The 26,992-nt window shown below is 46.5% G+C and overlaps 1 protein-coding gene across 2 annotated transcripts; it reads right to left on the bottom strand.

Moving 5' to 3' along the window:
• Positions 1 to 26,992, bottom strand: INPP1 (inositol polyphosphate-1-phosphatase). Of its 2 annotated transcripts, XM_032354191.1 has the most exons (6): positions 26,686 to 26,988; positions 11,784 to 12,023; positions 8,645 to 8,705; positions 5,913 to 6,113; positions 3,770 to 3,944; positions 1 to 1,806 (listed from the first exon to the last, which is right to left on the bottom strand). In XM_032354191.1, the coding sequence occupies exons 1-6, from the start codon at positions 26,944 to 26,946 to the stop codon at positions 1,239 to 1,241; spliced, it is 1,506 nt and encodes a 501-aa protein (XP_032210082.1). In that variant the 5' UTR covers positions 26,947 to 26,988; the 3' UTR covers positions 1 to 1,238. The 2 variants fall into 2 exon arrangements, with proteins under 2 accessions (XP_032210082.1, XP_032210083.1); XM_032354192.1 differs by lacking the exon at positions 3,770 to 3,944 and having other exon boundaries at positions 26,686 to 26,992.

The raw sequence follows: 26,992 nt of genomic DNA, 5'->3' as shown, positions 1-26,992 counted from the left end.
TGTTTTCACTGTATTTTATTGAAAATTTACATGCTCTAAAATGTTCATATGGACAATAAATGTTTTTCCTGTAATATATTCCATATCTCCACTGTGGCGCATATCAGGGAGCAGGGCTAGTTTCTGGGCTTTCGTTTTTAATGAGGTTTTTGAAGAATGAGCTCACTTTTATTTAAAATCAACCTTTAAGAGAACACTGTAAGGACTTAGAATATATAGCTCGAGAGCCAACAATCTGTCACAAAACACAACGATGGCTTTAAATGCTATAACTCGATTATCAATAATTATTGAATCTGCTGTTTGCAACGCCAGACTATCAAAAACAGTTTGTCATTTTCATTCGTTTGTAATTACAGAGAAATAGAAAATGCTCCAGAAATACCCTTTGGCCTCCAGAGGGCGCAAGACAGGAAGAAATCAGAGCTGAGCGTTCATCCCTCCGGATGGGGGCCTGGGTCTTTACCAAGGCCGCTCTGAACAGGAAAAGAGGTCCACCTTCCCCTCAAAGGACATCCTGCCGGACTCCAGTAAACACGAGGACTGCCTATGTTTAGCTCTACCCCTGGTTTTTGAAGTTTAAAAACTGCAAGAATTGCAGAAACCTCTTCATCCCCGTCTGCCTTGGTGATAGAAATGGAGCGTGTCTATGAGGATATTAGGATTAGAGAATATGTGTGTGTGTGTGTGTACGTGCACACACACTGTGTGCGAGAGGCTGTGAGCGAGAGGAGGAGGGACACACAGTGCTCCGGGCTATGATTCTTTTAAGCAGGAGACTGAATGTACGTGAACTTGGCTAAATTATGCATCAGATTCAAGGTTCTAAATGTTCTGGCAAAGGCTAAAGCTGCAGATTTTCCCTTCAGGACAGCAAACAGAATCCAAGCACAGCTTTTTCTTACGTTCTCCCTAGTATTTCAGCGACATTCTACACGTGATTTAGATGCTTAGATACTAAGACAGCCGGAATTCTTCCTCTGGGGTTTTTACTGAAGTTTCAGGCGGCACGAATGGCACAACACCGCGGCTGAAAGCCCGCCCAGCTGTGTAGCTGCCGCAGGGACATGGTTCATTCACTGCGACGAACATCCTACGGACACATCATGGGGAAAGTGCTCCTCAGAAGACGGGGGAGAAGCCTGGCCACCAACAGGAGGAAAGTGTGTCCCAAAGGTATGAGACTCGGGAAACTGCCACACGGTTGGGTTCTGAAGCGCACAAGAGGACAGAGTTGGCTACGTGCGCGCATCGGCAGGGGCGAGGTTGGGGATGAGGAGGCTCAGGAACGTCTCCAGCTGCTTCTGGGACCTGTAGGCCACCAGTCCGCCCTTGTTGGCCCAGCGATCCACGCCGGCGGCCCCTTCGTCTCCCGCGTGGTACAGCAGCTGCGGCCAGTCGCGCGCCGGCCCGGAGGGCACCTGCAGGCATCGGCTGAAATCCACCATCCCCCCGCCCATAGCCCGCAGGATGGCGTGAGCGGCGCACGAGTCCCACTTGAACGTGGTGTCGTCCGAGAAGATGTACAGATCAGCCAGGCCTTGGACCACGCAGAGGCTCTTGTAGCCGGCCCCGGCCGCCGGGAACACGCGCTCGCCACACACACGCGCCACGGCGGCTCTGATGCTGTCCTTCTCACTCGTGCTGATGACGGCTGAAAGCCCCTGCGGGCATTCGCCCTCCGAGCTGGCGTCTTCGGTCCCTCGGCTCTGCGTGTCACTACTCTTTCTTTTGGGGTCGGGAAGCTGAAGCGAATGGAGGTTGGTCCCCTCGTAAGAAAGGCCCCAGTAGCACTGTCCTTTCCACCTGTGGAAGACAGCTTTTCAGTTGGGAGAGGAAGCCTGTCACACTCGGCTGTATTACTTACGTTGTTCTCCAACCTAATGACACGAAAATACACAACGCAGCGAGTCTCTGTGCCCCGAAGCCTAGAAACAGAGAGCAAGTAGCTCATTCGTTTGTAAAAGTATTTCTTATGCCTCTGGCTGCCGGGTCACTGCAGGTCAGGAATGCTGGGGGTTTTGTTTTTCAGATTTTACTTATGATTTGAGAGAGCAGGTGTGTGAGAGAGCAAGAACAGGGGAGAAGGGCAGAGAGAGAGGAGCGTGATGGGGGTTGGGGGGCACTCGGGCTCCTGTGCAGGCGCCTGAGATCCTGACCTGAGCCGCAGGCAGACGCTTCCTCAGCTGAGCCATGCACGCGCCCTTGCTGCGGGCTTGAGATGTGATCTCGGGCAACGGGAAAATATCTCTGGGATTTCTGGCCTCCAGGAACACAGAAGAATTTCATTCACCACTTTTGGCATTTAAAGTAAATCGGGAACAAACTGAGCAGATCAACCATCTCTCTTTTCAACCTGCAAATCTTTTACATCCTTACTGGTTTTTCTTCATTTGCTGAGCCCTTCTCAGCGTCTCAGTCACCCGCCCCACTTTGGCTTTAACACCAAGAAAGAGGGACTCATGCTCTGTGGCCACGCCACCACCAACAGCCCTCTGTCTCCGCGTTTAACTTATTGTAGCGTGTCGGTCGTTGTGCTGTTTAGAGAGTGGAGCAGGCCTCAGGGAACAGAGCTGTGAGTGCGTTGGTCAGTGCTGGGCTCTGCATGGAAATCCGGAAACCCTCACTCCGGAATCAGCACCACTGACTACTGTGTCAGCCATTTCTAGGCCACAGGTATGTCTGCCTCCAGTCCCAGATCTTTTTAATTCTTAATAATCCTTTAAAGATACCAGAGACACATTTTCAGTTTGAAAGAAGGCAGGGTAGAGGGGGAGAAAAAGTCAAGATTGCAGAGGTGTAGTTTATGTTCATTAAAGAATAAATCTCGGGTGCCCAGGTGGCTCAGTGGGTTAAGCCTCTGTCTTCGGCTCAGGTCATGATCTCAGGGTCCTGGGATCGAGCCCTACATCGGGCTCTCTGCTCGGTGGAGAGCCTGCTTCCCTCTCTCTCTCTCTGCCTGCCTCTCTGCCTCCTTGTGATCTCTCTCTCTCTGTCAAATAAACACATAAAATCTTAAAAAAAAAAAAGAATAAATCTTAGTGGCATGAAGCAAGTCAAAGTTCAGTAAAAATGTGTAGTCCTACAGACATGGAAAAATAGGGCCGTTTCAAAACAGAAACCACAGGAGAAAAGCCGCTTATTTCCATCTGGACTGTGCCACGTGCTTGGTCTACCCACGTACAGGCCGTGGAGCTGCGGCACAGACAGCCTGGCCATCTCCGGGCTCTGGGCCAGAGTCCGTGCCAAAGGGAGGGGGAAGAGGCAGGATTTGTAGGGAGGGTGCCCCATGGTCAGGGTCTAATCCTGGCCATACCTACTCACCTTTTGATTGGATCCTTTTCGTATTTGTTTTGAATTTCTTCTAAAATTGCCTAAATGTTTGACGTGGCTGTATAGGGATAGCATCTACCTTGTTTCAAATGTAGTAGAAGACTGTTACCACTGTTCTAGCAATCTCGTTTTGAACGGATTCTAGAAAACAGGGAACAGGATTGCTATATTCTGAAGGCCAAACTAAGCTTTCTCCAAGACAGACTTTCTTTTAAAACAAAGTCTGTCAGCCTGAGCCTAGCCCCCACCAAAATTATATTTAACCCAAGATTGAAAAAAAAAAGAATTTTAATTCAAACCTGCAGACTTTAGTAGGAGCACCTCAGGGTACCAAGTCATGGTAATGTCATGTCAAGGGACCATCCGGACTAAAATACGCAAAGCTGAAGGGATGACTTCCCCCAACCACCATATACCAGAAATACTCCTCTTTTACCTGAGGGTGTTTAGGTCTTGTGATACAAAAGGTTGGTTGATGACTCCCATTAGGGGCACCCCTGTATGTAGGTCATAGACACCAATTAAAATGGTGACACATTGAAGTCCACTGGGGAAGATTCCTTGGTTGGATTTAATGTCCGCAGAACCTTTTATGTACTGGTAAGTGGAATCTGAAAAAAATGAAGCAGATTTGTTTGGATTCAGGCAGTGAATATTTCAAAAATAATGATGGATACATCCATAAAGTCTGTCCTGTATCATTTCTGTCTTCCCACCAATTTGGTGACGGCTGTGGTCTGAATGTGGCCTCCCAAAATTCTAACCCCTCAAAGAGGACAGGATTAGTCAGTGAGGCCTCTGGCGGGTACTTAAGGCAGGAGGGTGGAACGCTTAGTCCTGCGATTACTGCCTTAGGAAGGAGGCTCTAGGGACATCCTTCATCCTCTGTGCTACGCAAGGACACGGCAAGAAGCCGCCGGCTACGAAGCAGAAGGAGGATCCTCGTCTTACCACACTAGCACCTTGATCTTGGACTTGTCAGCTTTCAGAACTTTGAGAAAGAAGTTTCTGAGCCACCTAGTCTGCGGTATTTTGTTACAGCAGCTGAACAGACGGAGAGTAATCAATCATGTGTTACCTTTGGGTGTCACTTGTATTGACTTGTTCTCTGACCTCTTGTGCTTCATGTTTAAGATACTAGAGTTCCATTTTCCCCAGCCCTACGGGAAGTCGTAAAGGGAGAGGACGTGCCTATAGTTCCTGTGGTGTCTAACCCCGTACCTTGCCTATGATAAGCACTCAAATATCCTCACAGGTCAAAAGCACTTAAAAGCTAATGACTCAGGATAACTGGTGGGATTCCTTAGAGCTCTTACCAACCAGAGGGCAAAGTATAATATGGATGGATGGGAAAATCTCCTTCCAGAAAGCTCTCAGGGGTGGAATTACCTTATTTTTTAAATTTTTTATGGTGTTTTTTGGTCCTCAAAGAAGGAAAGAGACAGTGATGGTGGCACAAACAGAAGAAACGGATGGTGCTCCTGTGAAGAAAAGCCAAGGAACCAGGTTTCTCCTTAAAAGACACACATGCCAGCAGCTGACTGCCAACACCTGGTGAGTTCACACCCGGTGAAGGGTGTGGGTTGCAGAAAAATCCACATAGCTGGCTAACAGAATCAACTCAGGTGAGAACCAAGAAATGGGGAGACCGTCCCTCAGAAACCTCAACTCATGGTTATTTACCATTAAGTGATAAACGATTTTGGGAAGGATTTTTAGTCTGCCTGCGGAATCCACTGATGAACATGCCACAACTCCTGATGACTAAAGGCACCTTGGGGATGCGGCACTAGTGCCCCTGCACGACGGGACGATGGGCATTAGCCTGTGAGTGGCCCCAGCCGTGGTGTGTGGGAGGCGCCAGGCAGGTGGGAATGAAGAAGGAGAGCTTCCGCCGACAGCGGGGGCTGCACACACAGCAGCACCGAAGCGGACGTGCGGGTTTGCAGCACGGAGCGCGGGGTAGGGCTCTAGCACCACCACGACCCGGATGGCGATGGTGGAGACCGCGAGGCTCATGAAGGGACCGCGTCCCATTCACCACATTTTGCTTCATCTGCACGGTGGTTCCAACTGTTTGCTTGTTGGACCGAGTCAGCAGTCAGTGGTTAAAAACTGGGAGGTATCGCTTAAAACCGGGATTTGGGTGGCTCTTTAAAGCCCTGACAATCTGGACCATGTGCGCACGCGGGATCCATCTGTGGAGAGGAGCATCCTTGAACCGGCAGGTGCGCTTGCCGGGGACCCAGACGGCTCAGTCACTCTGCTGTCCTGCTGGCCTGGCCCCATAGTCTTCCGAAGAGGAGTTAACTCCGCATTATCGGTGCACGCATGTGCGAGTGTGCACCCCCCAGACACACACAGATACACACCCGCTCCTGAGATGTCACAAACGCACCTGCATGTGCAACAGCGCGTCACACACACGCCTCAACTCCTCACTGTTCATTTCCCAGCCTTAAAATGTCACAGACTGCGGGGACAGTTCAGCCCCACGCTCCGTTCTCATTTTTCCAAGCCTCCCCCGACCAAGGGACCACTGAGGACACATGAAAGCGGGCGCCCCCCCCGCGGCTTACCTATGGGGTCCACCCAGATCCCCAGGGTGTCCTGCGGAATGTCGACCTCCACTGCGTCCAGAGCCGGGTCGCCAAAGGTGACGTCCTGATGAACAACCCTGGCTAACACTTCAGAAGCCAACTTGTTGCCACCAAGGACCCTGCTGAGGAGCTCGGCTGTCTCCTCCTCTGTCGGACACAGCCTCACGATCATCTTCTCCCCTAGAGTGAAGACAAACTGAGCCGCCACATTTCCAGAGTTTCCAGGGAGAAGAACCACAGGGATGGGAAGGGGCAGAGGCCATGCACTCAGATCAGGTGAGGGCGACACGTTCATACGCGTGGTCCTGACCCCGCTGACTGCCAGAGTCACCCTGGGGGGCTGCGAAGGTCACGGCTGTGCACAAGTCATGCACATACCTAATAGGAAGTGAGGGATGGGTTCCCAGTATCAAAAACATTGTCTTCCCACAAAAATGTCCCCGTGGGCACACGCACACAATTCTGCATCCAATCTAAGGGGCTCGTGAACCACTTAAGAACCCCTGAACCCTGAGTCCTTGATGATATTTATGTTTTTTGCCTTTTGCTTCTTAATATATATCAGTCAGCCTGTTAATGGATGGATGTATTATGGGAAGGAAGAGCTTTTATCAGCACTACAAGTGCTTCTGCCTCCCTCCAGGATACTGCTTTTAACCAAAAACTGTTTCCGCTCAGTAGAGTACAGTAGATGAGCGCGGCTTGTCACATGTGGCAAACTGTGTGACGGGACAGGACACGCAGGACTAGCTCTCCTCTGTGAGCCCCACTGGGAATCGGGATGGAAGCTTCTGGCTCCCGGTGACCCAAGTTACCCGATCCAGCCCCTCTTAAACATGCTTCTTACACCCTTGGTTACTCTGGTTTCCAGCTCCGAACAAAAGTAACAGAAGAGGCTGGAAAAACAGGCGAATGGACAGCCGCAGAAAGTGACGGCAGTGGTGAAGATAAACTTATAAAACGCAGAAGACATGGCACTCCCGTGCTAGGTAAGTGAGAACTCCCAGCTACCCCGGCCAGTTCGGGGACTAGCCGGCTTCATCCCCGAGAGCGTGTCAGACACTCGGGACCTCAGGCTCCTTTCACAGCCGAGTGCGGACGACCCAGGGGACTCGGGTGCTCAGTCGGGTTGGGGAGCACAGTAAGAACCTATCACAGTGATGCCTCTGAATCAGCAGGAAACCTCCATTGCATTTAGTGAAGTTAGATTCAAATCACATTAAACTGCTGAAGTTGGGGAGTGTTAAGGCTAATCACTGCCACGTAACCAAGCCGGGACTCGGGCTCAGGGAAAGCCACGGGATCCATCTAAGGAGAAAATCCTCTCACGTCACTCCTTTTGCTTCCAATTCTCCACTGAATTCCCATCACGCAAACTTCTCCTGCAAACGTCCGCGCTCGGCTCGGCCTGCACGCGCCTCCCCCCCTTGCTCCCACTTCTCTGCCCCCGCATGCTGACCCCTTCTCCCGTCGGGTTCTCGGGAACGTGCATGTGCAATGACTTTTTGTCCCTAAAATTCTAGATAAGTGGAAGAATAAAATAACTGGTTTTGAGGTAGCCGAACGCAGGATTTCAAGCACTGGAGGTCTTATTCGTTAGCCACAGATCATCTTTTTAATCCTCCTTTATCCTGTTTCTTATTAGTCACAGATTTTTTATCCTAAGAGTAGAAATCTCAATGAGATTTCTCTGAGTGTCACAGAACTAACTGCATCGCAATACACAATCTTCCAGGTTAATCCAGAAATTCGTTTTTTCCTTTGCAACTGTGCCTCTAGATGTTTAACTGTGGGTCACAGGATCAATGATAAAGTTCACTATTTTAATCTTCTACCATTAAACAAACAAAACAGCCGGGCAAACTTAAAATAATTTGTTTTGCTGTAAAGATCAGAGATGTTGATATTTGTCTCCTGCCATCAGGGAAATGGGGAGGTGCCTCGATGGAGAATCTGGCCCACAGGAAACTAATCAAAGAAGAGTTAAAATTTGGTGCTAAAAGGAACCTTTTGTTTAACTCAACTCCTTTTACAGAGGTTCTGAGACCAGAGAACCGATGAGGTGAACAAGTTTTCTTTGCTCAAGAACACGCAGTATTTCAGAGATGGGGCCTCTCTCGATTCTCGGGCGTGGTCTGTGGACTCCCCAGCAGGTCCATGAATGGGCTTAAAATTTGGACCTAAAATGGTCCATGTGTGCACCTTCCTGGGAGCATCTGTAACTTCGCTTAGATTTTCAAAGGGCCATGAACTTCTCCAAATATGATAATATATTGTCTTAAGAGCTACAGATTTGGGGTACCCGGGTGGCTCAGTGGGTGAAAGCCTCTGCCTTCGGCTCAAGTCGTGATCCCAGGGTCCTGGGATCGCCCCTCATCGGGCTCTCTGCTCAGCGGGGAGCCTGCTTCCCCCTCTCTCTCTGCCTGCCTCTCTGCCTACTTGTGACCTCTGTCAAATAAATAAATAACATATTTTTAAAAAAAGCTACAGATTTATATCTAAAAGAATATATATGGACTTGCTCAATAATTCCAAGATACTACCTCTCTCTAACTTAAAAGGCATGATATTCTGAGGTGCTGAAAGAAGCTTAACATTCAAATATGTTATTTACATGAAAGGCTCCCATTCATTTATTTCATGATGTTGTTGAAAATTAGAATACCTATGATAATTAGGTTATAAAAATACATTCAAATTCTTCTACTTACCCAAATCATTGGTGAACTCATTCGATTCTTCTCCCAAAACTTTTTTTCCCAAGCCTGGAAACTGAATGATTCAGAGTATGACAAAGAAACCAAAAAACAAAACAAAGACAAAACAAAAACAGACAGAAAACCCCCTCAAATCCCACATACATGTTCAATTCTGACTGTATTTTCACTTTGTGCTTCAAATCAAGTAGCACAACTTGATCCGAAATTCAGAAATTTACAATGTGAGCACCAGGTGGCTCAGATGGTTAAGCGTCTGTCTCTGGCTCAGGTCATGATCCTGGGGTCCTGGGATTGATCCCCGTGTCGGGCTCCTGGCTCAGCTGGGAGCCTGCTTCTTTCTCCCTCTCCCTCTGCCTCTCCCCCGCCCATGCTCTCTCTATCTCAGATGAATAAATACAATCTTAAAAAAAAAAAAATTTACAATTCCAGACATCAATCCTAGTATAAACAGCGAAGTCAGCGTGGTTCAGTACTTAATTTCCTCACGTTTTCCTGCTCCCCCTCCCCTGCAGGAAGTCCCCATCACAGCAGACGTCTGCTTCCGAGTTTGCCGGATCTTGGACACTTCATCCTTCCCTCTCAGGGCCACAGAACTAGTGTATTTACAAAGGAGGTATTTTAACTGCTGCTCTTCAACACCCCAACTTATGTGGGTTAATAGCATTGCCCAAGTATTTAAGACGATTGCTAATTAAGTTTAGAGGATAACACTAGCATTTGCTCTCATTTTCAGGTGTTCTCTACACCTGTGGGAGGTGTCCTTGGACATCAGCAAGGAAGGCACTATAGCAAAAACAGAAGGGAAAGACTTTGATAATTAATGCATCAACATAGAATGAAAAAAAAAAAAGGAGCTAAGTAAGAAACTTCACTCACATCTGTATAACCAGGAAGCTTTCAGACCTATTTTGCTTCTGAGCCTCTCTGTAGTAAAGAGAATTTTTCTCCATGTGCTGAATTATGATATGTGTGATGTTCTCAGGGAACAAAAGCAAGGAAATGCTTCAGATATTTGAACTCAGTCATTTGCAGATGGCCAATAATTTTAACAGTGCTCACAACCACTTGTTGTTTTTCCCTCTTCTGAAGAACAGTGCGCGTCACCAGCGGCTGCCAATGAGCCCATTCAGCAGGGGCTGCGGCTCCACTCCCAAGCCTTAAGGACCTGCTTCTGAGGTTACAGGATAGAAGGGTCATGAAACAGGTCTTAGTGAGCCGAAAGTGAACATCGTTTCTTTGTTCACAGGTCCCGGCGTATACTTTAGGATTGAACAAGTGCTGAGCTTGTCACAGGGCTTTGGGGCAAATATTAACTAATACAGGTTAATGAGCAGTTTCTAATTCAAGTGCTCAACCATCCCTAGTACCCGACTACCTTGATAAGTAACAAAAATAAATTTACCTTGTTTATTGGAGCTAGATACTACAGGGCATGACAAAGCGTAGTTTGTAGAGATTTCAAGGGACCATTTATTATCTCTTCCTGCCCATGGTCAATAATTCACTTAAATGATTCCGTATGATTCCCAATATTTTGAGGATTTCAACAGAAGTTATTCCAATATTTTGTAGTGTTTTCTGGCATAAAGCTCTATCCTCCCAAATCTTAAAAAAAATGTGTAATTATTAGATTATCATATAAAGGCAACATAGTATCGCAGAGAGCGCAAACTCTCGAGCCAGTCAGCCTGTGTTCAGAAGTTGTTCCTGCCATTCATTTGCTGTGCAACCTTGGGCAAGTTACTTAACGTCTCTGTGCTTCCCTTTTCTCATCCATTACATTGGAATAATAATTCTTAACTCATAAAATTATTAGAATTGTTAAATAAATCAATATATTTAAAGCCCTTAGAAGGGCCTGACACATAGTAAGGACTCATAAGTATCTGCTGGTGTTATTACTTGTTATTACTACTTATGAGTAGTTTCTTTTCCCAGCCAGCTTAAGATACCTAGAATCACAATCATTGTTAGTTATAAACAATGATTTTCTATTAGAATAAAAGGGGATTTTCACCAGGTGGTGGGTATTGGAGAGGGCACAGATTGCATGGAGCACTGGGTGTGGTGCAAAAATAATGAATTCTGTTACGCTGAAAATAAATTTAAAAATTAAAAAAAAGGGGGGGGGGTTTCAGTCTTCAGGACTGTACCAGCTCGTAACGGAGGCAACCATTAGATAAAAGTTTACATCAGAAGGTGGGACATGATGGGTGCCTGGTGGCTCAGTTGTTAAGCATCTGCCTTATGTTCAGGTCATGATCCCAGGGTCCTGGGATCAAGCTCTGAAATGGGCTCCCTGCTCTGCAGGAGGCCTGCTTCTCCCTCTCCCACTCCTTCTGCTTGTGTTCCCTCTCTTGCTGTATTTCTCTGTCAAATAAATAAATAAATAAATATCTTAAAAAAAAAAAAGAAAAAAAAGAAAGTAGGACATCTTATGTCAAGTTAAAAAAAAAGAAGTCAATAAATGTTCCCATTTCTGCTGAGATAAATTCTATGTACCATGCACACAAATAAGCATAGAATGAAAATGTCCTTCCAATATTTAGTAAAACAGCTGTGGTTTTCTCTAGGGGTAGGATTAAGGATTCTTATTTTTGCTTATTTTCTGGAGAATGTATATTATTTATTAAAAAGAAACTCATTAATAAATAAAAGCTCCATATCCAAATGTTTCTCTTCAGTTGTCAGAACGGTAATTTTTTTCCCTGTATTTGCTTTTCTGTATTTTTAATTTCTTCTGCAGTGAACATTTTTAGTAATTTTGTAGTCAAAACAAGGCAGGAGGGAACCCAAGTTGTTTATTAGAATCGTAGGTGCTAGTATTCTGAGGTAGGATAGGAAAAAGAGAGAGTATGCGGGGCACCCGGGTGGCTCAGTGGATTAAAGCCTCTGCCTTCGGCTCAGGTCATGATCTCAGGGTCCTGGGATCGAGCCCCGCATCGGGCTCTCTGCCCAGCAGCGAGCCTGCTTCCTCCTCTCTCTCTGCCTGCCTCTCTGCCTACTTGTGATCTCTGTCTGTCAAATAAATGAATAAAATCTTTAAAAAGAGAGAGAGAGAGTATGCTATTCTAGTGAAAAAATCACAAGGCAAATAATTTGCAGCCACCTTGGCTGTGACCTTCCTTACCTTGTCCTCCACGCTCTGCTTGATCACTTCCTGCACCAGCACGTCCGCCAGCGTCTTGAAGTCCACTGCGAACTTCTTGTTCTTCTCTCCCCCCTTCTTCTCTTCGATCAGCAGCTGGAACAGGGCTTCCTGCTGCCGGCACGCCCGGGCGATGTCCGCCGCCTTCTCGGAGACCCGCAGCAGCTCCCGCAGGACCGCGGACATCTCCGACCTCGCGGCGGCCGCCCTCCGGGCCGTCGGCTGGGGAAGTGGGAGAAGGCGAAAGAGAAAGGTTCAGGGCGGGATGTCAGGGTGCGCTGGCACCGCTGGAGCACCCGCGTGGCCGTCCCCGCGTCGCCGGCCAAACAGCCCGCGCGAGTCAGAGTCACCGCCTCGCTGGGAAGACCAGGTAGCGCTCGACATTCGAAGCTCATCGTTTAAAAGCTTCAAAAATTACGTTTAGTCTCAAAAATCCGTGGTGCAAAGAACCGAATTCGCATGGAAGCAGAGTCTTGGAGACCCGACATGAGACACCCCCACACTGACCGGCAGGTGGACACGAGCACGACTGACCACATGCGTGGCGGCACTTGCAGGGGCCCTTTCTGTCCTTCTGGGGAAGACGCGGGAAGGGCAAGGGGATTTCGCTGGTCGGTTTGGGGCCGACCGGCTGACACACTAAGCACCAGGCCAGCAAGCACTGCTGGGCCCTGTCAGAGCCGGGGCCACTCCTGGGCTAGCAGCCAACCCGTCGCCCGGCCGCCTCCTTCTGAAGCAGACACGGAAAGTCCCACTCCCTGCGGCGCTACAGAAGTTGAACGACTGAATGAAAGCAGGCGGCTCTCGGGGACTTGAACAGTCCTGGCTTCTCAGAGGCGCGCTGTCGCACCTTCACGTTGCTGGTGGGTAATTAGCACAGAGACCTTTCCGATCTTTCAGTAGCTGCCACACTTGATCGAGAGCTTGCACAGGCCTAGCACGCGCGCTCACTGTGAGAACGACTGTGAAGGCGTCAGCCTGCTTTTACGGTCACGAAAGCAAAGCCTGCAGAGATTGGGTAACTTCTGCAGGTTACACAAGACTAAACGGCACGGCTCCGAGTCAGTCCTACACATACGCCCAGGCTCTCTATTCTATTCTCGTAACACCCTCCTTCTTAAATAAATAAATAAATTAAATAAAAAATAAACCCCTTAATGGACTCTAGGAGTTAACTGTGAATGGTCACAGCTGCTTCGTCTGAAGTTTGCCCCCCAAATGCTGTTTTCTTAAGATTACGGGTTAACCACCGTAAGAAAACATACTCAGCTTCAACAGTAAGAAAAGGAAAGTGAATAAAAACGAGACACCCTCCTTTACTATTAGGCACACGGGGCTGCTGTAGGGCGAAGCTTTCTCCAGCATCATATAGAGACCAGCACTATTTTTCCGCAGGGTCCTGGCTCCCTAAAAATACCTCTCACGGCTATCACTATCTGCATGCAAAGCTTTCTAATTCCCACAATAACCTGCTACTTTCTGGCCGAATGAACCATTTCCTCCAGAGGAACCGAACCTGCTTCTCCCTGCTTCTCTGTAAGCTGCTTTCACATCTCTCTCCCCACCTGTCCTCAACTCGTTCGTTACGACCATAACCCTGAGGGGCCGCTGGGCTGAGATAACAGAACCCTTGAGATAACTCAAGTTGTGGAGAAACTGAGGTCTGCATTCGATGCTCAATTTCTTCAGGTTTATCCGTGACTCTCACTAACACTTGCAGAAACTATCTTTCAGATGATTTTCTTAAAAAGATTTATCTATTTTTGAGAGAGAGGGAGAAAAAACAAGAGCGTGCTGGAGGGAGGAGGCAGGAGAGACTCTCGAGCAGACCCCGCGCCGGACACTGAGCCCAGCGCAGGGCTCCGTCTCGGGCCCTGAGATCACGACCTGAGCCAAACTCAAGAGACAGACGCTTAACCAGCTGAGCCATCCGGACGCCCCATTTTCAGATGACTTTTAAAAGCAAGTCTACATACTCATTTTTGAAACATTTCAAATACTTTTAATGAGATGTATTATAGACTCGTGATTAGTAAGTTATATTTACCGTAATTTAATAGCTTTGAATCCAGAAGAAATTGTTTTTGATGAGTATTTCTTAATAGAGAACCACCTGCGTCAGAATTAATCAAGGGGCTCACTAAAGGGACAGATTCCTGGGCTCTCTCCCACTCGGTGCATTAGCATCTCTGGGGACAGAGCCCGGGAATCTGCAGTTTGGCCAGCCTCCGAGATGATGTCAAACACAGAGATTTAAAAGCTGCTGTTCTTCAGGATGGATCATTTTTTTTTTTAAGATTTTATTTATTTACGAGACACAGAGAGAGAGATCACAAGCAGGCAGAGAGGCAGGCAGAGAGAGAGGGGGAAGCAGGCCTCCCAACGAGGAGAGAGCCCGATGCAGGGCTCGATCCCAGGACCCTGAGATCATGACCTGAGCCGAAGGCAGAGGCTTAACCCCCTGAGCCACCCAGGCGCCCCGCCAGCTCATTTTTCTTTACCACCACGCCGGCAGATCCGCGGGGGCTGGCACCTGCTGGCAGACATCCCTGTGGAACCACAAGGCGGAACGGTTCCGCTACCCATCATCTGAGTGCGGAGAGAGGCCCAGGTGAAAGTAACAGCCGGCGTGCACCGGGCGCTGCCTGTACGCGGAGCCTTCTCAGCACTTATATGTATTAGTCATTTACTTTTCACACCACCTTATGGGAGGGTTCTCCCATCTCTATTGTACAAATGACGAAACCAAGATGAGGGGGTTAAGTAGTTTGCCCCAAGTCACCCAGCTAGGAAGTGACTGGGAAAAGATTCAAGTCCCAGGGACCTGGCAGCCCTCCCTGTTCGCCGCACTCTAGCCAATAAAATTCTTACACAGATTCTTAGCTGTTAGGGAAGGAGTCATTATTGGGTAAATAACCATAAGCATATTATTATTATAATGTACATTTTATAGCAAAAAGTAGAGACTATTAAAAAGAGATTCTGCTGAGTGAAATAAGTCAAGCAGAGAGAGTCAATTATCATATGGTTTCACTTATTTGTGGAGCGTAACAAATAGCATGAAGGACATGGGGTGAAGGGAGTTGGGGTAAATTGGAAGGGGAGGTGAACCATGAGAGACTATGGACTCTGAAAATCAATCTGAGGGTTTTGAAGGGGTGGGGGGTGGGAGGTCGGGGTACCAGGTGGTGGGTATTATAGAGGGCACGGATTGCATGGAGCACGGGGTGTGATGCAAAAATAATGAATGCTGTTATGCTGGAAATAAATAAAAAATAAATTTAAAAAAATCACTATCTGACCGTGGACTTCCTTCCTAAAAAAATCTTTTTTCCCCCTGATCCTCAAGGTAAACCTTGAGGTTTACCATCTTTCCTGGATAATAAAATCTCATCTATCATAGTCTACTGATGTCTCTCTTAACTGGCTGCCTTGGCTTGGCTCCTGCCCGAGACCCAGTGCCTCCTGCACTGTGCGCTAGCGCTGCCATAACGACCGCAGATTGGGCGGCTTATAACCAACAGAAATTACTTTTCTCACAGCTCTGAAGTTCTAAGAGCAAGGTGTCAGCAGGTCTGGTTTCTCTGGAAGCCTCTCTCTGTGACATGCAGATGGCTGTGTCCTCATACAGCCCTTCCTCTGTGCACGAGCATTCCTGGCGTCCCTTCCTCTTTTTAAGAAGACACCAGATTGGTTAGGACTCACCTATATGACCGCATTAACCTTACTCCTCTCTTTGAAGGCCCTGTCTCCAAACACAGTCACGTCATGAGGCACTGGGGGTTAGGGATTCAACACACAAATCTGGGGGAACTACACCTTATTCCCTAACACCTCTCCTTTAAAGAGAGACCTTGATAATTTTAGCAAATCTCAACAAAATCTATTCCTTTGTCTTTTGTTTTCTGGCCAAACAGAAGTGGAGTGGGATTCTCTTCCCCACTTATATGGTCAATAAGTTTAATTCTGTGAGTCAGTCTTTCCTACTAGGAGCCGTTCACTTTAACAGCCAAATCTTTAATGATGTAGCGAACACTGAAATAACCTCTCATAAGCCTTACTTGTGACAACATATTTAAAGGCATATTTGATCAGAACAGGTTTATTTTTATTTTAAAGAGTTTATTTTTCAGAGAGAGAGAGAGAGAGAGAACACACAAGCAGTAGTAGAGGCAGAGGGAGAATGAGGCTCCCCATTGAGCAGGGAACCCAGTGCGGGGCTCCATCCTAGGACCCTGGGATCATGTCCTGAGCCAAGGGCAGACGCTTAAGCGACTGAGCCACCCAGGCACCCCTCATCAGAACAGATTTAAAGAAGTCACATTCGTCACCATCTCAGACCAAATGTATGTTAACATAAGTATATCACAACGTCAGTTAGAAATAGTCTTTTTAGCTTTTGTGGGATTTTTCATCTCTAGTTGGAGAAATGTTGGATAAATTGAAGTGGGCAAAAAATGCTCTTAAGACTTTTCCTGGAAGCCCAGATCTCTCTACACAGACAAAACTCAATTTTAATCTTTAACCATTCCGTCATTTCATCAAGACAGCACTGTTTTTAAAATCACATTTGATGGGCGCCTGGATGGCTCAGTTTGTTAAGTGCCTGCCTTGGGCTCAGGTCATGATCCTGGAGTCCTGGGATGGAGTCCCATATAGGGCTCCTGTTCAGCAGAGTCTGCTTCTCCTTCTGACCCTCCCCTTCCTGTGCTTTCTCTCTCTGAAATAAATAAAATCTTAAAAATAAATTAAGAAATAAATATCACATTTGAGGGGTGCCTGGGTGGTTCAGTCGGTTCAGCATCTGCCCTTGGCCTGGGTCATGATCTCAGGGTGCTGGGATCAAGCCCCACATCGGGCTCCTTGCTTAGCGGAGAACCTGCTTGTCCCTTTCCCTCTCCCCCAGCTTCTGCTCTCTCTCAAATAAATAAATCTTTAAAAAATGACATTTGAATGGTACATACATATTTCCAATGTGATAAATAGTATAGTGGGGAAGACAGAGGCTCCTGGAGACAAACGTGGGCTCACAGTCTTGCTTGGCCATAAACTAGCTGTGCGGCATCAGGTAATTTCCTTACGCCCTCGGAGCCTCTCTCCTCCTCTGTAATATGAACATACTTTGGTAGCCAGAACATTGTGAAGATCGAATGAGGCCACTTCTGGAAAAGCAGCCAGCGCTAACTTTGCAGACCTTGGATCACAACTGACAGCGAGGGCTTTTCAATACAACTTCATGGAAGCCACAGTCACGAGTCCTTACCAGAGAAAATGAGAGGCTGGCAACTTTATGTGGGTCTCCGAAATCTTTTCTGCGAATTTACTAGCCCATTAAATCCCAAAGGCTGGAAGCTACTTGGAATTCGCTGAATGACCCCGAATCAGGTTCCTTTATGTGGGCCAGGTCTGACCGCTTCGGTTTCTGGGCGTCTGGCTGGAAACTTGGCTCCCGGAGGCTGAAGGACTACTCTGGCCTCACTGGAGACCATCTGTGGGGTGCTTGGCGGGATCGAAATACTGTCGGGGGGCATTTTGTCAGGATAGTTTGTGGGGATTCGGGGGCCAAGTGTGTCCATTCTCGTGCGAAGAGGCCGGATGTGCCAGAGGCCGGCGATGCCCTTCTCTGCTCACAGTGACAGACGTGGACGTGGACAGGGCCCTCGACAGGACAGCGGGGCCCTCTCGGAAGGAAGCAAGCAGGACGCTCACTTCTTCCCGCGGAGAACCCTAACCCATAGCTCGGACACAGCCCTCTCCTTCGCGGGAAAGAGCCCCCCTCCCCCCAGATCCCTGAGCAGGGACAGAGTGAAGCCGCCATGTGGCGGGCCTGCGGGACAGTGCTGCGGCCGGGGGAGAAGGCTGGACTCCCAGGAGAAACCCAGGCGCAGACGAGAAGGTGTGTGTGGTGGCCTCTGTCCGGGGCTGCAGGTTTCGGGAGTGTCCCTGGCGGGCACACGACGAGCGGCCACCCGGGGCTCCGAGGAGCGCACGTGGCTGTTGCCGGGGAAGCGCACTTGGCCCCTCGGGCTCTGGCCCACACTCTGTGCTGCTCTAAGGACTAGTACAACGGACAGGGACAGCGGCGGCTGCTCTGGCGGAAGGGAAAGGGGGCAGAAGTGCCCCACACGATGCCGGGGGTGTCCGTCGGCTCACCCCCGCAGCCAGCAAGGTCTAGCCCGCAACTCGCTAAAGGTCGCCTCTCCTGACCCCACTGGGGACTTGCAAATGACTATCCTTTACCCAGGCCAGAGTGGAACTATTCCTTAAGCATCACTAGGTATTTAAATACGACCTTTATGTTGCTGGAAATGAAATTATCTTTCCAGTGGATAACCCATGTTTAACCTTCAGGTACTCGACTAACATGTCTCAGATCCATCAAGTTGTACCGTGTGGGACCTTCTGTCCTCTTATGGTGCTATTTTACTTCGATCTGTGTGATATTGCTGTCATCAATCCACAGGTTCTAAGTTTAGCATTTAGTAATTGATTTCCCACTATCTGTCCATTTACACCCTTGCTCTGGGCGGGTTCTTAATTGTCAATGCTGTTCCCCCTGATGACGCCTGTCCCCTGACTTCTATGCCTGATGTTTAACCTACCCTCCCATGATCAGTTCATGGGCAAGAAATCTGAACAGATAACTTTACAAAAGAGGATATTCAAATGACCAACAAACATATGGGAAGACAGTCTATCTCATTAGTGATCAGGAAAATGCAACTTAAAATCACAGCAGGGTGCCAATGGAGAACTGATGGAATCCTTCAAATGTAAAGCCTAAAAATCTCGAGTTTTGGTGAGGATGTGGAGCAGTGAGACTTCTACAGCAGGCGGGAATGAAATTGGTGAAGTTGGTGTTGGAAATCATTTTCCCTGGAGACATATATTGAACAGAAACTCCTGCATGCGTTAAAAGACACGCACAAGAATGTTTATGAGTAGCATGATTTGTTATGACCTAACACTAGAATAATGCAAACAATCATGGCTAAGAAGGTGAAATAACATGTGGCATGTTCACATAAGATGATACCAGACAGGGGTGGAATGAATGAAATTAGTGCTATAGGCCACAGAATCCCACGGAAACAGCTGAGCGAAAGTGAGCCACAAAATATGTGTATACTGTCCAATTCAATTTATTTGAAGTTTGAAAATAGGTGAGGGGTACCTGGGTGGCTCAGTGGTTTAAACCTCTGCCTTCAGTTCAGGTCATGATCTCAGGGTCCTGGGATGGAACCCACATCGGGCTCTCTGCTCAGTGGGGAGCCTGCTTCCCCCCCCCACCCCCCACCCCGCCCCTCTGCCTACTTGTGATCTGTCAAATAAATAAAATCTTAAAAAAAAAAAAGAAAGAAAATAGGTGAAACTAACTTATGGTGTAGGAGGTCACCATGGCGGCTGCCCTTGGAGAAGGAGGAGGAATTATTGAGGGGGGGTAGGAAGCAGCTTTTAGGCACTGGTAATTCTGGGTCTGAGTGATAGTTGCATGAGTAGGTTGACTTTGTGAATTCATCAAGCTGTGCACTTAGAACCTGCATACTTGCCTGTATTTCTAATTTGCTAAGTATTTTTAAAAGTGTGTGTGTAGAGGGAGGGAAAGAGAGAACGAGAGAGAGAGAGAGGAGTCTGTTCAACAGCTCGATCCTTCGGGAGCCTTTCCTGACCTTCCTTCGCCTCACGCACCTGGGCCGTGGGAGCAGAGAGGCAGGCCGATCTCTAGCCCGACTCACTGACACGTGCACATTGGTTTGCTTATCTGTGCTCTGCCTGGCAGGAGATTTAAAGGTGCGTGTGGTTTCCTATAACTCCAGCACACGCGTGAGAGGTGTTCGATACGTGTGGGCTCTTAGCTCTGCGAACACAGAGTTTGGCCTCGCAGTATTGTTCACTGTACTTGGCTTTTATCAGCATCACCCAGCGCCACTAGGCACGTGGGCCCACACTTACTGACGTACACGTCTGCACGTATCCTGCACCCACTTACAGAAACAAACCGAAGCCATATCTGCATGACTGTCACCTGAAGCACACCGTGTGCCTGCTCAGAGTCTGAAGTGACGCTTGTCATCTAGGGTGACCTATCTCGACAAGATTACTGTAGTTGATTAAAGACCAAAACAGTAAGTTTAATTTGGTTTTGTTAGAAAAGATGTTCAATATGGGATATAGATGTACATGTCTACTTAACCTTGACATTTCTCCCTCCCTCCTTCCTGACCTTCAGGTGCCCTTGACACACAGTCTGCTTCTAAGATGATGAGTCTGCCTCACCGTAGCTCTATCAAGGCTGCTAGCGCACCACAGTGGTCCATATTTTTGCTCCCTGGTGCTGCTTACAGCAAGAGACCACAAAAATGTCCTGTTTCCAACGTTCTGGAAACTTACAAACGGGATCTTGTGCTGAAGCAGCATTTTCCAAATCAGGAAGACCAAAACCTCCTTGCGACACTTGTTAAGAATATAGATATTCAGGGGTGTCTGGGTGGCTCAGGGGTTAAGCATCTGCTTTCAGCTCAGGTCATGATCCCAGGGTCCTGGGGTCGAACCCCACGTCAAGCCCCACATCTCGCTCCCTGCTCAGCGGGAAGCCTGTTTCTCCATCTCCCACTCCCTCTTCTTGTGCTCCCTCTCTTGCTGTCCCTCCCTCTCTCTCTCTCTCTCTCTGTGTGTGTGTCAAATAAATAAAAGTAAAAAAAAAATCTTAAAAAAATACAGATATTTAGACTTTCCCCTAGGATATATTGATTCAGGAGATCGAGATTGAAGACAGGGAACACCACTTAGCTGATTTTTATCTGACAGTTTAAGGAAACAGGAGGTGCACCAGTCAGCTCTGTGTCCCCTTTGTTACTGAGAAGTAGAACAGGGAATCCTATGGCTATTGCAACCAAGAATGATGGGCCTTGGTCAGCAAAGGGTCAACTTACATTGCCTTCTTTGTAACACAAATTAAATGCTGGGAATAACAACAACAGCAATGCAAACCCATCTATCTAAGTAGTGTTCCACATCAGCAGAAGCAAAGGTTTCCAGAACTCATTTGAAAACTATGAAAAAGTATTCCATTCAGAAATACTTTTAAATCTGATAGTGATCCCTTTTTAGCCTCTTCTCCATAGTTTGGAACATTTTCACTAAACAGAAACTCCATCCATTTAGAGAGTTTTCTTTCTACTGAGTTTCAACTGAGTTTATATACATGGTCAAGGATGTGTTCAGAACCACCGTGGTGTCACAAATCCCACAGAATATGAAAAATACCAGATTCAGTGTAACTATCTTAACTGAAAAATACATATTTTTAAGAATACAAATGTAATGTATAATGTATATTTCAAGGCAGAAGGAAAAGACAGCAGATGTATGACTTGTAGAAAGAATCTTATCCAGTAGGATACAATTTATACAAGTTGTGGTAATTGTTGATTAGAATCTAGTCTTAATACTCTTCAAATCTGTCTCAATGTTTCCTTTCAAAGGTAACATTTTTCAATAGTTTCATCTTTTTTTCTGAACACCTGCAACACTTACTTTGGCACCAACTCATTTAACACTTGCCTTTTATTGTGTGCCTCGGCTTCCTGGTATGAAGAGCTTTTGTTTAGGCCATAAGAAAGCTGGTTCTTGGGCTCTGCTTTGCCTTGAACCAACCAGGTGTCCCAGGTCCCCCAGAAAGGGACTTGTGTTCCTTATTTTTGTAAACATAAAAAAAGAAAGGAAAGGAGGGACACAGAGCTTGAAGGAGATGATGTCTATGGTCTGTTCTAGTTCAAAACTTCCCTGTTTTTATATTTATTTTCCAAATAAAAGAGGTTGGGGACTATTACCCAGCCATAAGAAGGAATGAAATTCTGGTACATTCTACAATGTGGATGAACCTTGGAAACATTATGCTAAGTGATAAAAGCCCGACTCAAAAGCACAAATGTTGTATGATTCCACTTATGTGAGGTAACCAGAGTAGCCAAATTTGTAGAGACAGAAAGTAGAATGGTGGTTGGTGAGGCTGGGGGAAGAGGAGAGGGAGGAGTTATTGTTTGATGGGTCCAGAGTATCAGTTTGAGATGAGGAAGAACTTCCGGAGATGGATAGTGGTGATGGTTCATAGCAAAGGGAAAGTACTTAATGCCGGTGAACCATACACTTGAAAATGGTTAAGATAGTAAATTTTATGTTATATCTATTTTACTACAATTTTTAAAGAGTAAAAAATAAAATTAATAGGTTTGAAAAATGCAATTTTATTTTTTATTTTATTTATTTATTTGAGAGAGAGTACATGTGCATGCAAGAAAGAACAGAGAGGGGGCACCTGGGTGGCTCAGTGGGTTAAAGCCTCTACCTTCGGCTCAGGTCAACATCCAGGGTTCTGGGATTGAGCCCCAAGTGCTCAGCAGGGAGCCTGCTTCCTCCTCTCTCTCTGCCTGACTCTCTGCCTACTTGGGATCTCTCTCTGTCAAATAAATAAATAAATAAATAAATAAATAAACAAACAAACAAATAAATAAAATTTAAAAAATTAAAAAAAAAGAAAAAGAAAAAAGAAAGAAAGAGCAGAGAGAGAACCAGCAGGGTGGGGAGGAGCAGAAGCAGAGGGAGAAGCAGACTCCCCACTGAGCAAGGAGCCCACCACAGGACTCAATCCCAGAACCCTGGGGTCACAACCTGAGTTGAAGGCAGATGCGTAACTGACTGAGCCACCCAGAAGCCCCCCAAAATGCACATTTTAAAAACTGCTTGCATTTGTCATCTACCTAATGAGGGCATAATAAATATTGTTGATTGAATGGAAAAAACGAGGCTGGAGAGGGGCATAAAAATTGTTGAAAGAAGGGCACTAGGCTATTGCTTTGAAGTTGATTTTTTACAGGAATCGTGCTGGTTTTTAACACTGAGATTCTATGTTCCTATGCAGTGGTTCGGGTGTGGGCGGAGGATTAATGGACATTATGAGGGCCTAAGCGCCCCCATCCAAGCCAGCCTGGGGGGAACCATTATTCTCTAATAGGCTATAGATCCCTTGAGAGCAGGATACACATTTTTTTTCCATCTCCTCATGACACACAGTGGGAATTTTATTAGTCAACTGATTTCTATTTCATTGGAGATAAACATGTTTAAAAGGATTGTCTTCCACCCAAGTTCATCTGTAAGGGATTACTCGTGCAAGTTTTCAGATTATAACTGTTAGAGAATGTGATTCAAAGGAGTTCTTCACAGGTGTTTTGGAAGATGGCTATTTTTTTTTTTTTTTACTATAATGATAAAATAACATGACCAAAATACATTCTCTGATTATTAGGGAAGCAAAGGTCATAGGTCATGTTATATATAATTTTTTGCAAACTGGGTTTAGCAGGATACCTCGTGTCATTCTACTTCCACTTTGTAGAGGCAAAGTTGATTTTTAACAGATATTTACTAGTGTTGAATAAATCAATACCCAATATTGAATGTAACATTTGCTTTTAAGGAAACACAAACTAATAAAAGAATATAGTCCTTTTATTTGAAAAGTTCAAAATAGTAAAAAACATAAATGGTTCAGTAGAGCCAATAGGTAAATCTACTAAATTCTCTTGCATTCTTGCTAATCCTGCACCATGGATAACTGTCTAAGCTGGGTAATATTTATCTTCTTGATCTGATTCTTTATTGCTATCTCCCTTATTAATGATGCTAGCCATCAGCCATATCTTTTTAAAAGATTTTATTTATCCCTCTGAGAAAGAGAGAGAGCCCACCAGCACAGGGAGAAGCAGGCTCCCCACTGAGCTAGGAGCCAGCCCTGGGACTTGATCCCAGGACCTGGAGATCATGACCTAAGCCCAAGGCAGACGCTCAACCATCTGAGCCCCCCAGGTGCCCCAACCATCAGCCATTTTTTTAAAACAAACCTGATATTCCCAGATCAAACCGGGATTATTTGTGATTATAAGAGATTCTTGCAAACTCCTTAAAAAAAAAAAAAAAAAAAAAAAAAAACCCTGAGAAGTGTTCTAGAATTTGGAAGATGAGATGCTGTTTAAAAAGCAACAGATAATGAAAAATTATGACATCACTGTAACTAAATTAGGCTCTCCTTTAGCAATATTAGAGACCAGTTTCCTTTGGTCATTTGAATTTAACTCTTTTGCTAGTAGTTTTAACTCTAATTAGCACTGTGGGAAACCTACCATCATAGCTCTGTAAAGGACAGGTTTAAGTATCTATTGATTAAGTTAGCAAACATTTACATTAATTTAAACTTGGATAATTGTTAGATTTTAAATATCTAGTTGATTAAAAAACAAGCCAGTAAACAACCCTCTCCACCCCTCAAAGAAAACAAGAGAAATAAAGAAAAGGAATGGAGAGAGAAGAAAAGGAAAGAAAACTCTGACCCTTTCCATTGTGGTAATTCATCTTAACAAATTCTTTTATAGTTGTTTAATACTCTGTTTTTTGCTAATTTGTTTTTACATAAAACTGACCATATTTTATGCTCCCCCAAAACTTTCTTTTTCTTTTTTGGATGGGGTTAGGTCATTTTAATAAAAGTTCTAAAGAAGTTACTAAAATTTACGAGCTTGTCTTATCTAGTTAGGAGCACAAAAGGGATAGAAAATAAATCTGTTATATGAAAGAGAAATGATCAAGCACAGTATTTTGCTGTGGTTTACTAGTCACAGGAGTCTACATTAAAAGCCCATTAATAAAAGGTTCCTATAACATTAGAGGACTTGAACTAACATTGCATATAAAAGAGACTAAACATGCAAAAATGTTTGCTAGGTTCACTCACCAGGAAGCCTAACTACAAAACATACAAGTTTCAGGTTTCCTAAAAGGGGGACATCATCATATTAGTAAAACCACAGCTTCCATTTAAGAACATTTTATGCACAGGAATGAGAAGAGGTTATATCAGCTCTTCATTACAGCAGCGGTATTTCCCACCTGTGCTTTCCAACCTCACCTTTTAAAAAAATTTTTATCATTTCACCCATTTGAAGTATCATCTCCTAAACTTAGAGATTCTGATTCAGAAAGTCTCAAGTTGCAACCCTGGAATCTTTTTAAACCACTTTCATTTCCCCCTCCCCCAGCTGTCCACCATCTGAAGTAATTTTTTAATTAGGCAAATTTGGGAAACTACGCTAACCACAAGAGATGGGAAGCAAAATGCTGTCAACTCTGCTCTTGTTTCTAAACTCTAAACCAAACAAAAACAGCAATGTACAGAGTTTGATTAGCTTCACTACAAGATGAAAAGTATTTTAACAAAGACATTTATGAAGGAGACATACCTAGAAAAAGTTCTCATATATACTGTCCTCACCTTTAATAAATGAAAACATTTGTTTTTATTAGTCACTTTATAAAACATAATTGTTTTTTACACAATTTACCTACAAGATGAAGGAGAAAAAGACCTTTCCTAATTGTTATCAGAGACAGAAATAAAACAAGTAGATATATAACGAATAATTTTATAACTTTCATTTCAGAGTCCTTGTATGTCTAATAATGTCATTTTCTTTCTGGACTAGCACAAGTATAGTTATAATTTAAATCTGTAATGAGATACTTTACATCAAATGGCAAGTGAGGCATAACCTCCAAGCACGTGGTGGTTTAGTCCAAAAGCATGGATAGAAATGGTAGCTTATTTTATGCAAAAAGTGTAACCTTATGCACCTTATGCAATTGTCTTCATGACCAAGAACTAACTTTAGGAGGAGTAGAAAAATCCACAAAAGTTTAAAAATAAAGTAGCTTCTAAATAAGAATTCAGGGGGGCGCCTGGGTGGCTCAGTGGGTTAAATAAGAATTCAGGGGTGCCTGGGTGGCTCAGTGGGTTAAAGCCTCTGTCGTCAGCTAAGGTCATGATCTCAGAGTCCTAGGATCAAGCCCCATATCGGGCTCCCTGCTCCGCGGGGAGCCTGCTTCCTCCTCTCTCTCTCTTCCTGCCTCTCTGCCTACTTGTGATCTCTGTCTGTCAAATAAATAAATAAAATATTTCTTAAAATAAAGAAATAAATATATATATAAGAATTCAAACAAATACATGTTGAGAAATGAACTCTTCCCCTCCCTTTCATTTTTTCCTTTATATTCCCTATTTTTAAAGAGAAAAATGAGGTCAATTAGCTAATGCATCAGTGAATGGTGGTTCAGTGAATTATTTTCATCATTAGACTGTTACAGGGCTGAGCAGGACTGATCCTTAAACTTGTTTGATTTCAAAGTTAGGAATCACAGGAAAAGGACCAAAAAAATGTTTATTCGATGTGTAGGATTCCTGAGTGGTCTGTCCACGCAGCCTTAACCCGCCGTTCTTTTGAAGTCGATTCCGGTCGCACAGTGGGCAAGGTCCTGCTTACTCGACGCCTTAAAATTAGCTTTAGAGGTGGAAACCTCCAAAATGCACTCTTCATGCACAGACGAAATAATCTGGGTTTCTGGGTCCCCCCACCATGCTCTCGGTGTCGAACGGCGCCAGAGACCGGCCAGACCCCGTCGAGTGTCCCCTCGTGTTCCGGTCACAGCGACCGGGAAGCCCGTCTCGAGCCCGCCTCACCCCTGCGGAGACGCACCCGGCCTCGCGGCCTCGCGCAGGTGCGGCGCCGGGGGGCGGGGGTGCGCGGCCCGGAAGCCCCGCGGCCGCACGAGCATCCCCAGGGCGGGGGGACCCGACGCTGCGCCGCGCCTGCTGGGCCGCGCCTGCTGGGCCGCCCCCGCCCGCGCCCCCGGGAAACGCTCAGGACCATCGGGTCTTCACGCAGCCCTTTGCCGGCCTCGCCCACCCCCGTGTCTCCGGGGTCCCGCGGCCGCGCGGGGGTCGAGCCGGGCCCGCGCGGGGAAGCTCGGAGCCGCCCGGCGCCCGCGCACTCACCTGCCTCCGCAGCGGCGGGACGCGGGGCCGCAGACCCGGGCGGGACGCGGGGGCGCGCGGGAGGAGGAGGGCGCGTGCCCTGCGCGGGGCTGCGGCGGCGGCGGCGCTTCCCTCCGGAGACGGAAGAGGCGGGCGAGGAGAGCAGGAAAGCGCGGCGGCGGCGCGGGGCGGCGGGGGCGCGGGCTCCGCGCGGGGGGCAGGAGCTCGGCGGGGCCGCCGCGGGGAGGTGCCCGGTCGTCCCCGGCGCGCGGACCTCAGCATCCGCCGGGGCCGCCCCTCGGCTCCCGGGCCCGCGGCGTGGGTGCGG

Source organism: Mustela erminea, chromosome 8, assembly GCF_009829155.1.
Source record: "Mustela erminea isolate mMusErm1 chromosome 8, mMusErm1.Pri, whole genome shotgun sequence".
Lineage (NCBI taxonomy): Eukaryota > Metazoa > Chordata > Mammalia > Carnivora > Mustelidae > Mustela > Mustela erminea.
This window is presented reverse-complemented; position numbering and strand designations above follow the sequence as displayed.

Bases quoted from the DNA above. Each gene is read 5' to 3' on its own strand.
- INPP1 (XM_032354191.1), bottom strand. From the start codon at position 26,946: ATGCTGAGGTCCGCGCGCCGGGGACGACCGGGCACCTCCCCGCGGCGG. The intron at 6,114-8,644 runs GTAAGTAGAAGA...TCTTCACTCTAG, and splicing joins TGAGTTCACCAATGATTTGG to GGGAGAAGATGATCGTGAGG. The intron at 1,807-3,769 runs GTAAAAGAGGAG...TGTCTTCCACAG, and splicing joins CAAGACCTAAACACCCTCAG to GTGGAAAGGACAGTGCTACT.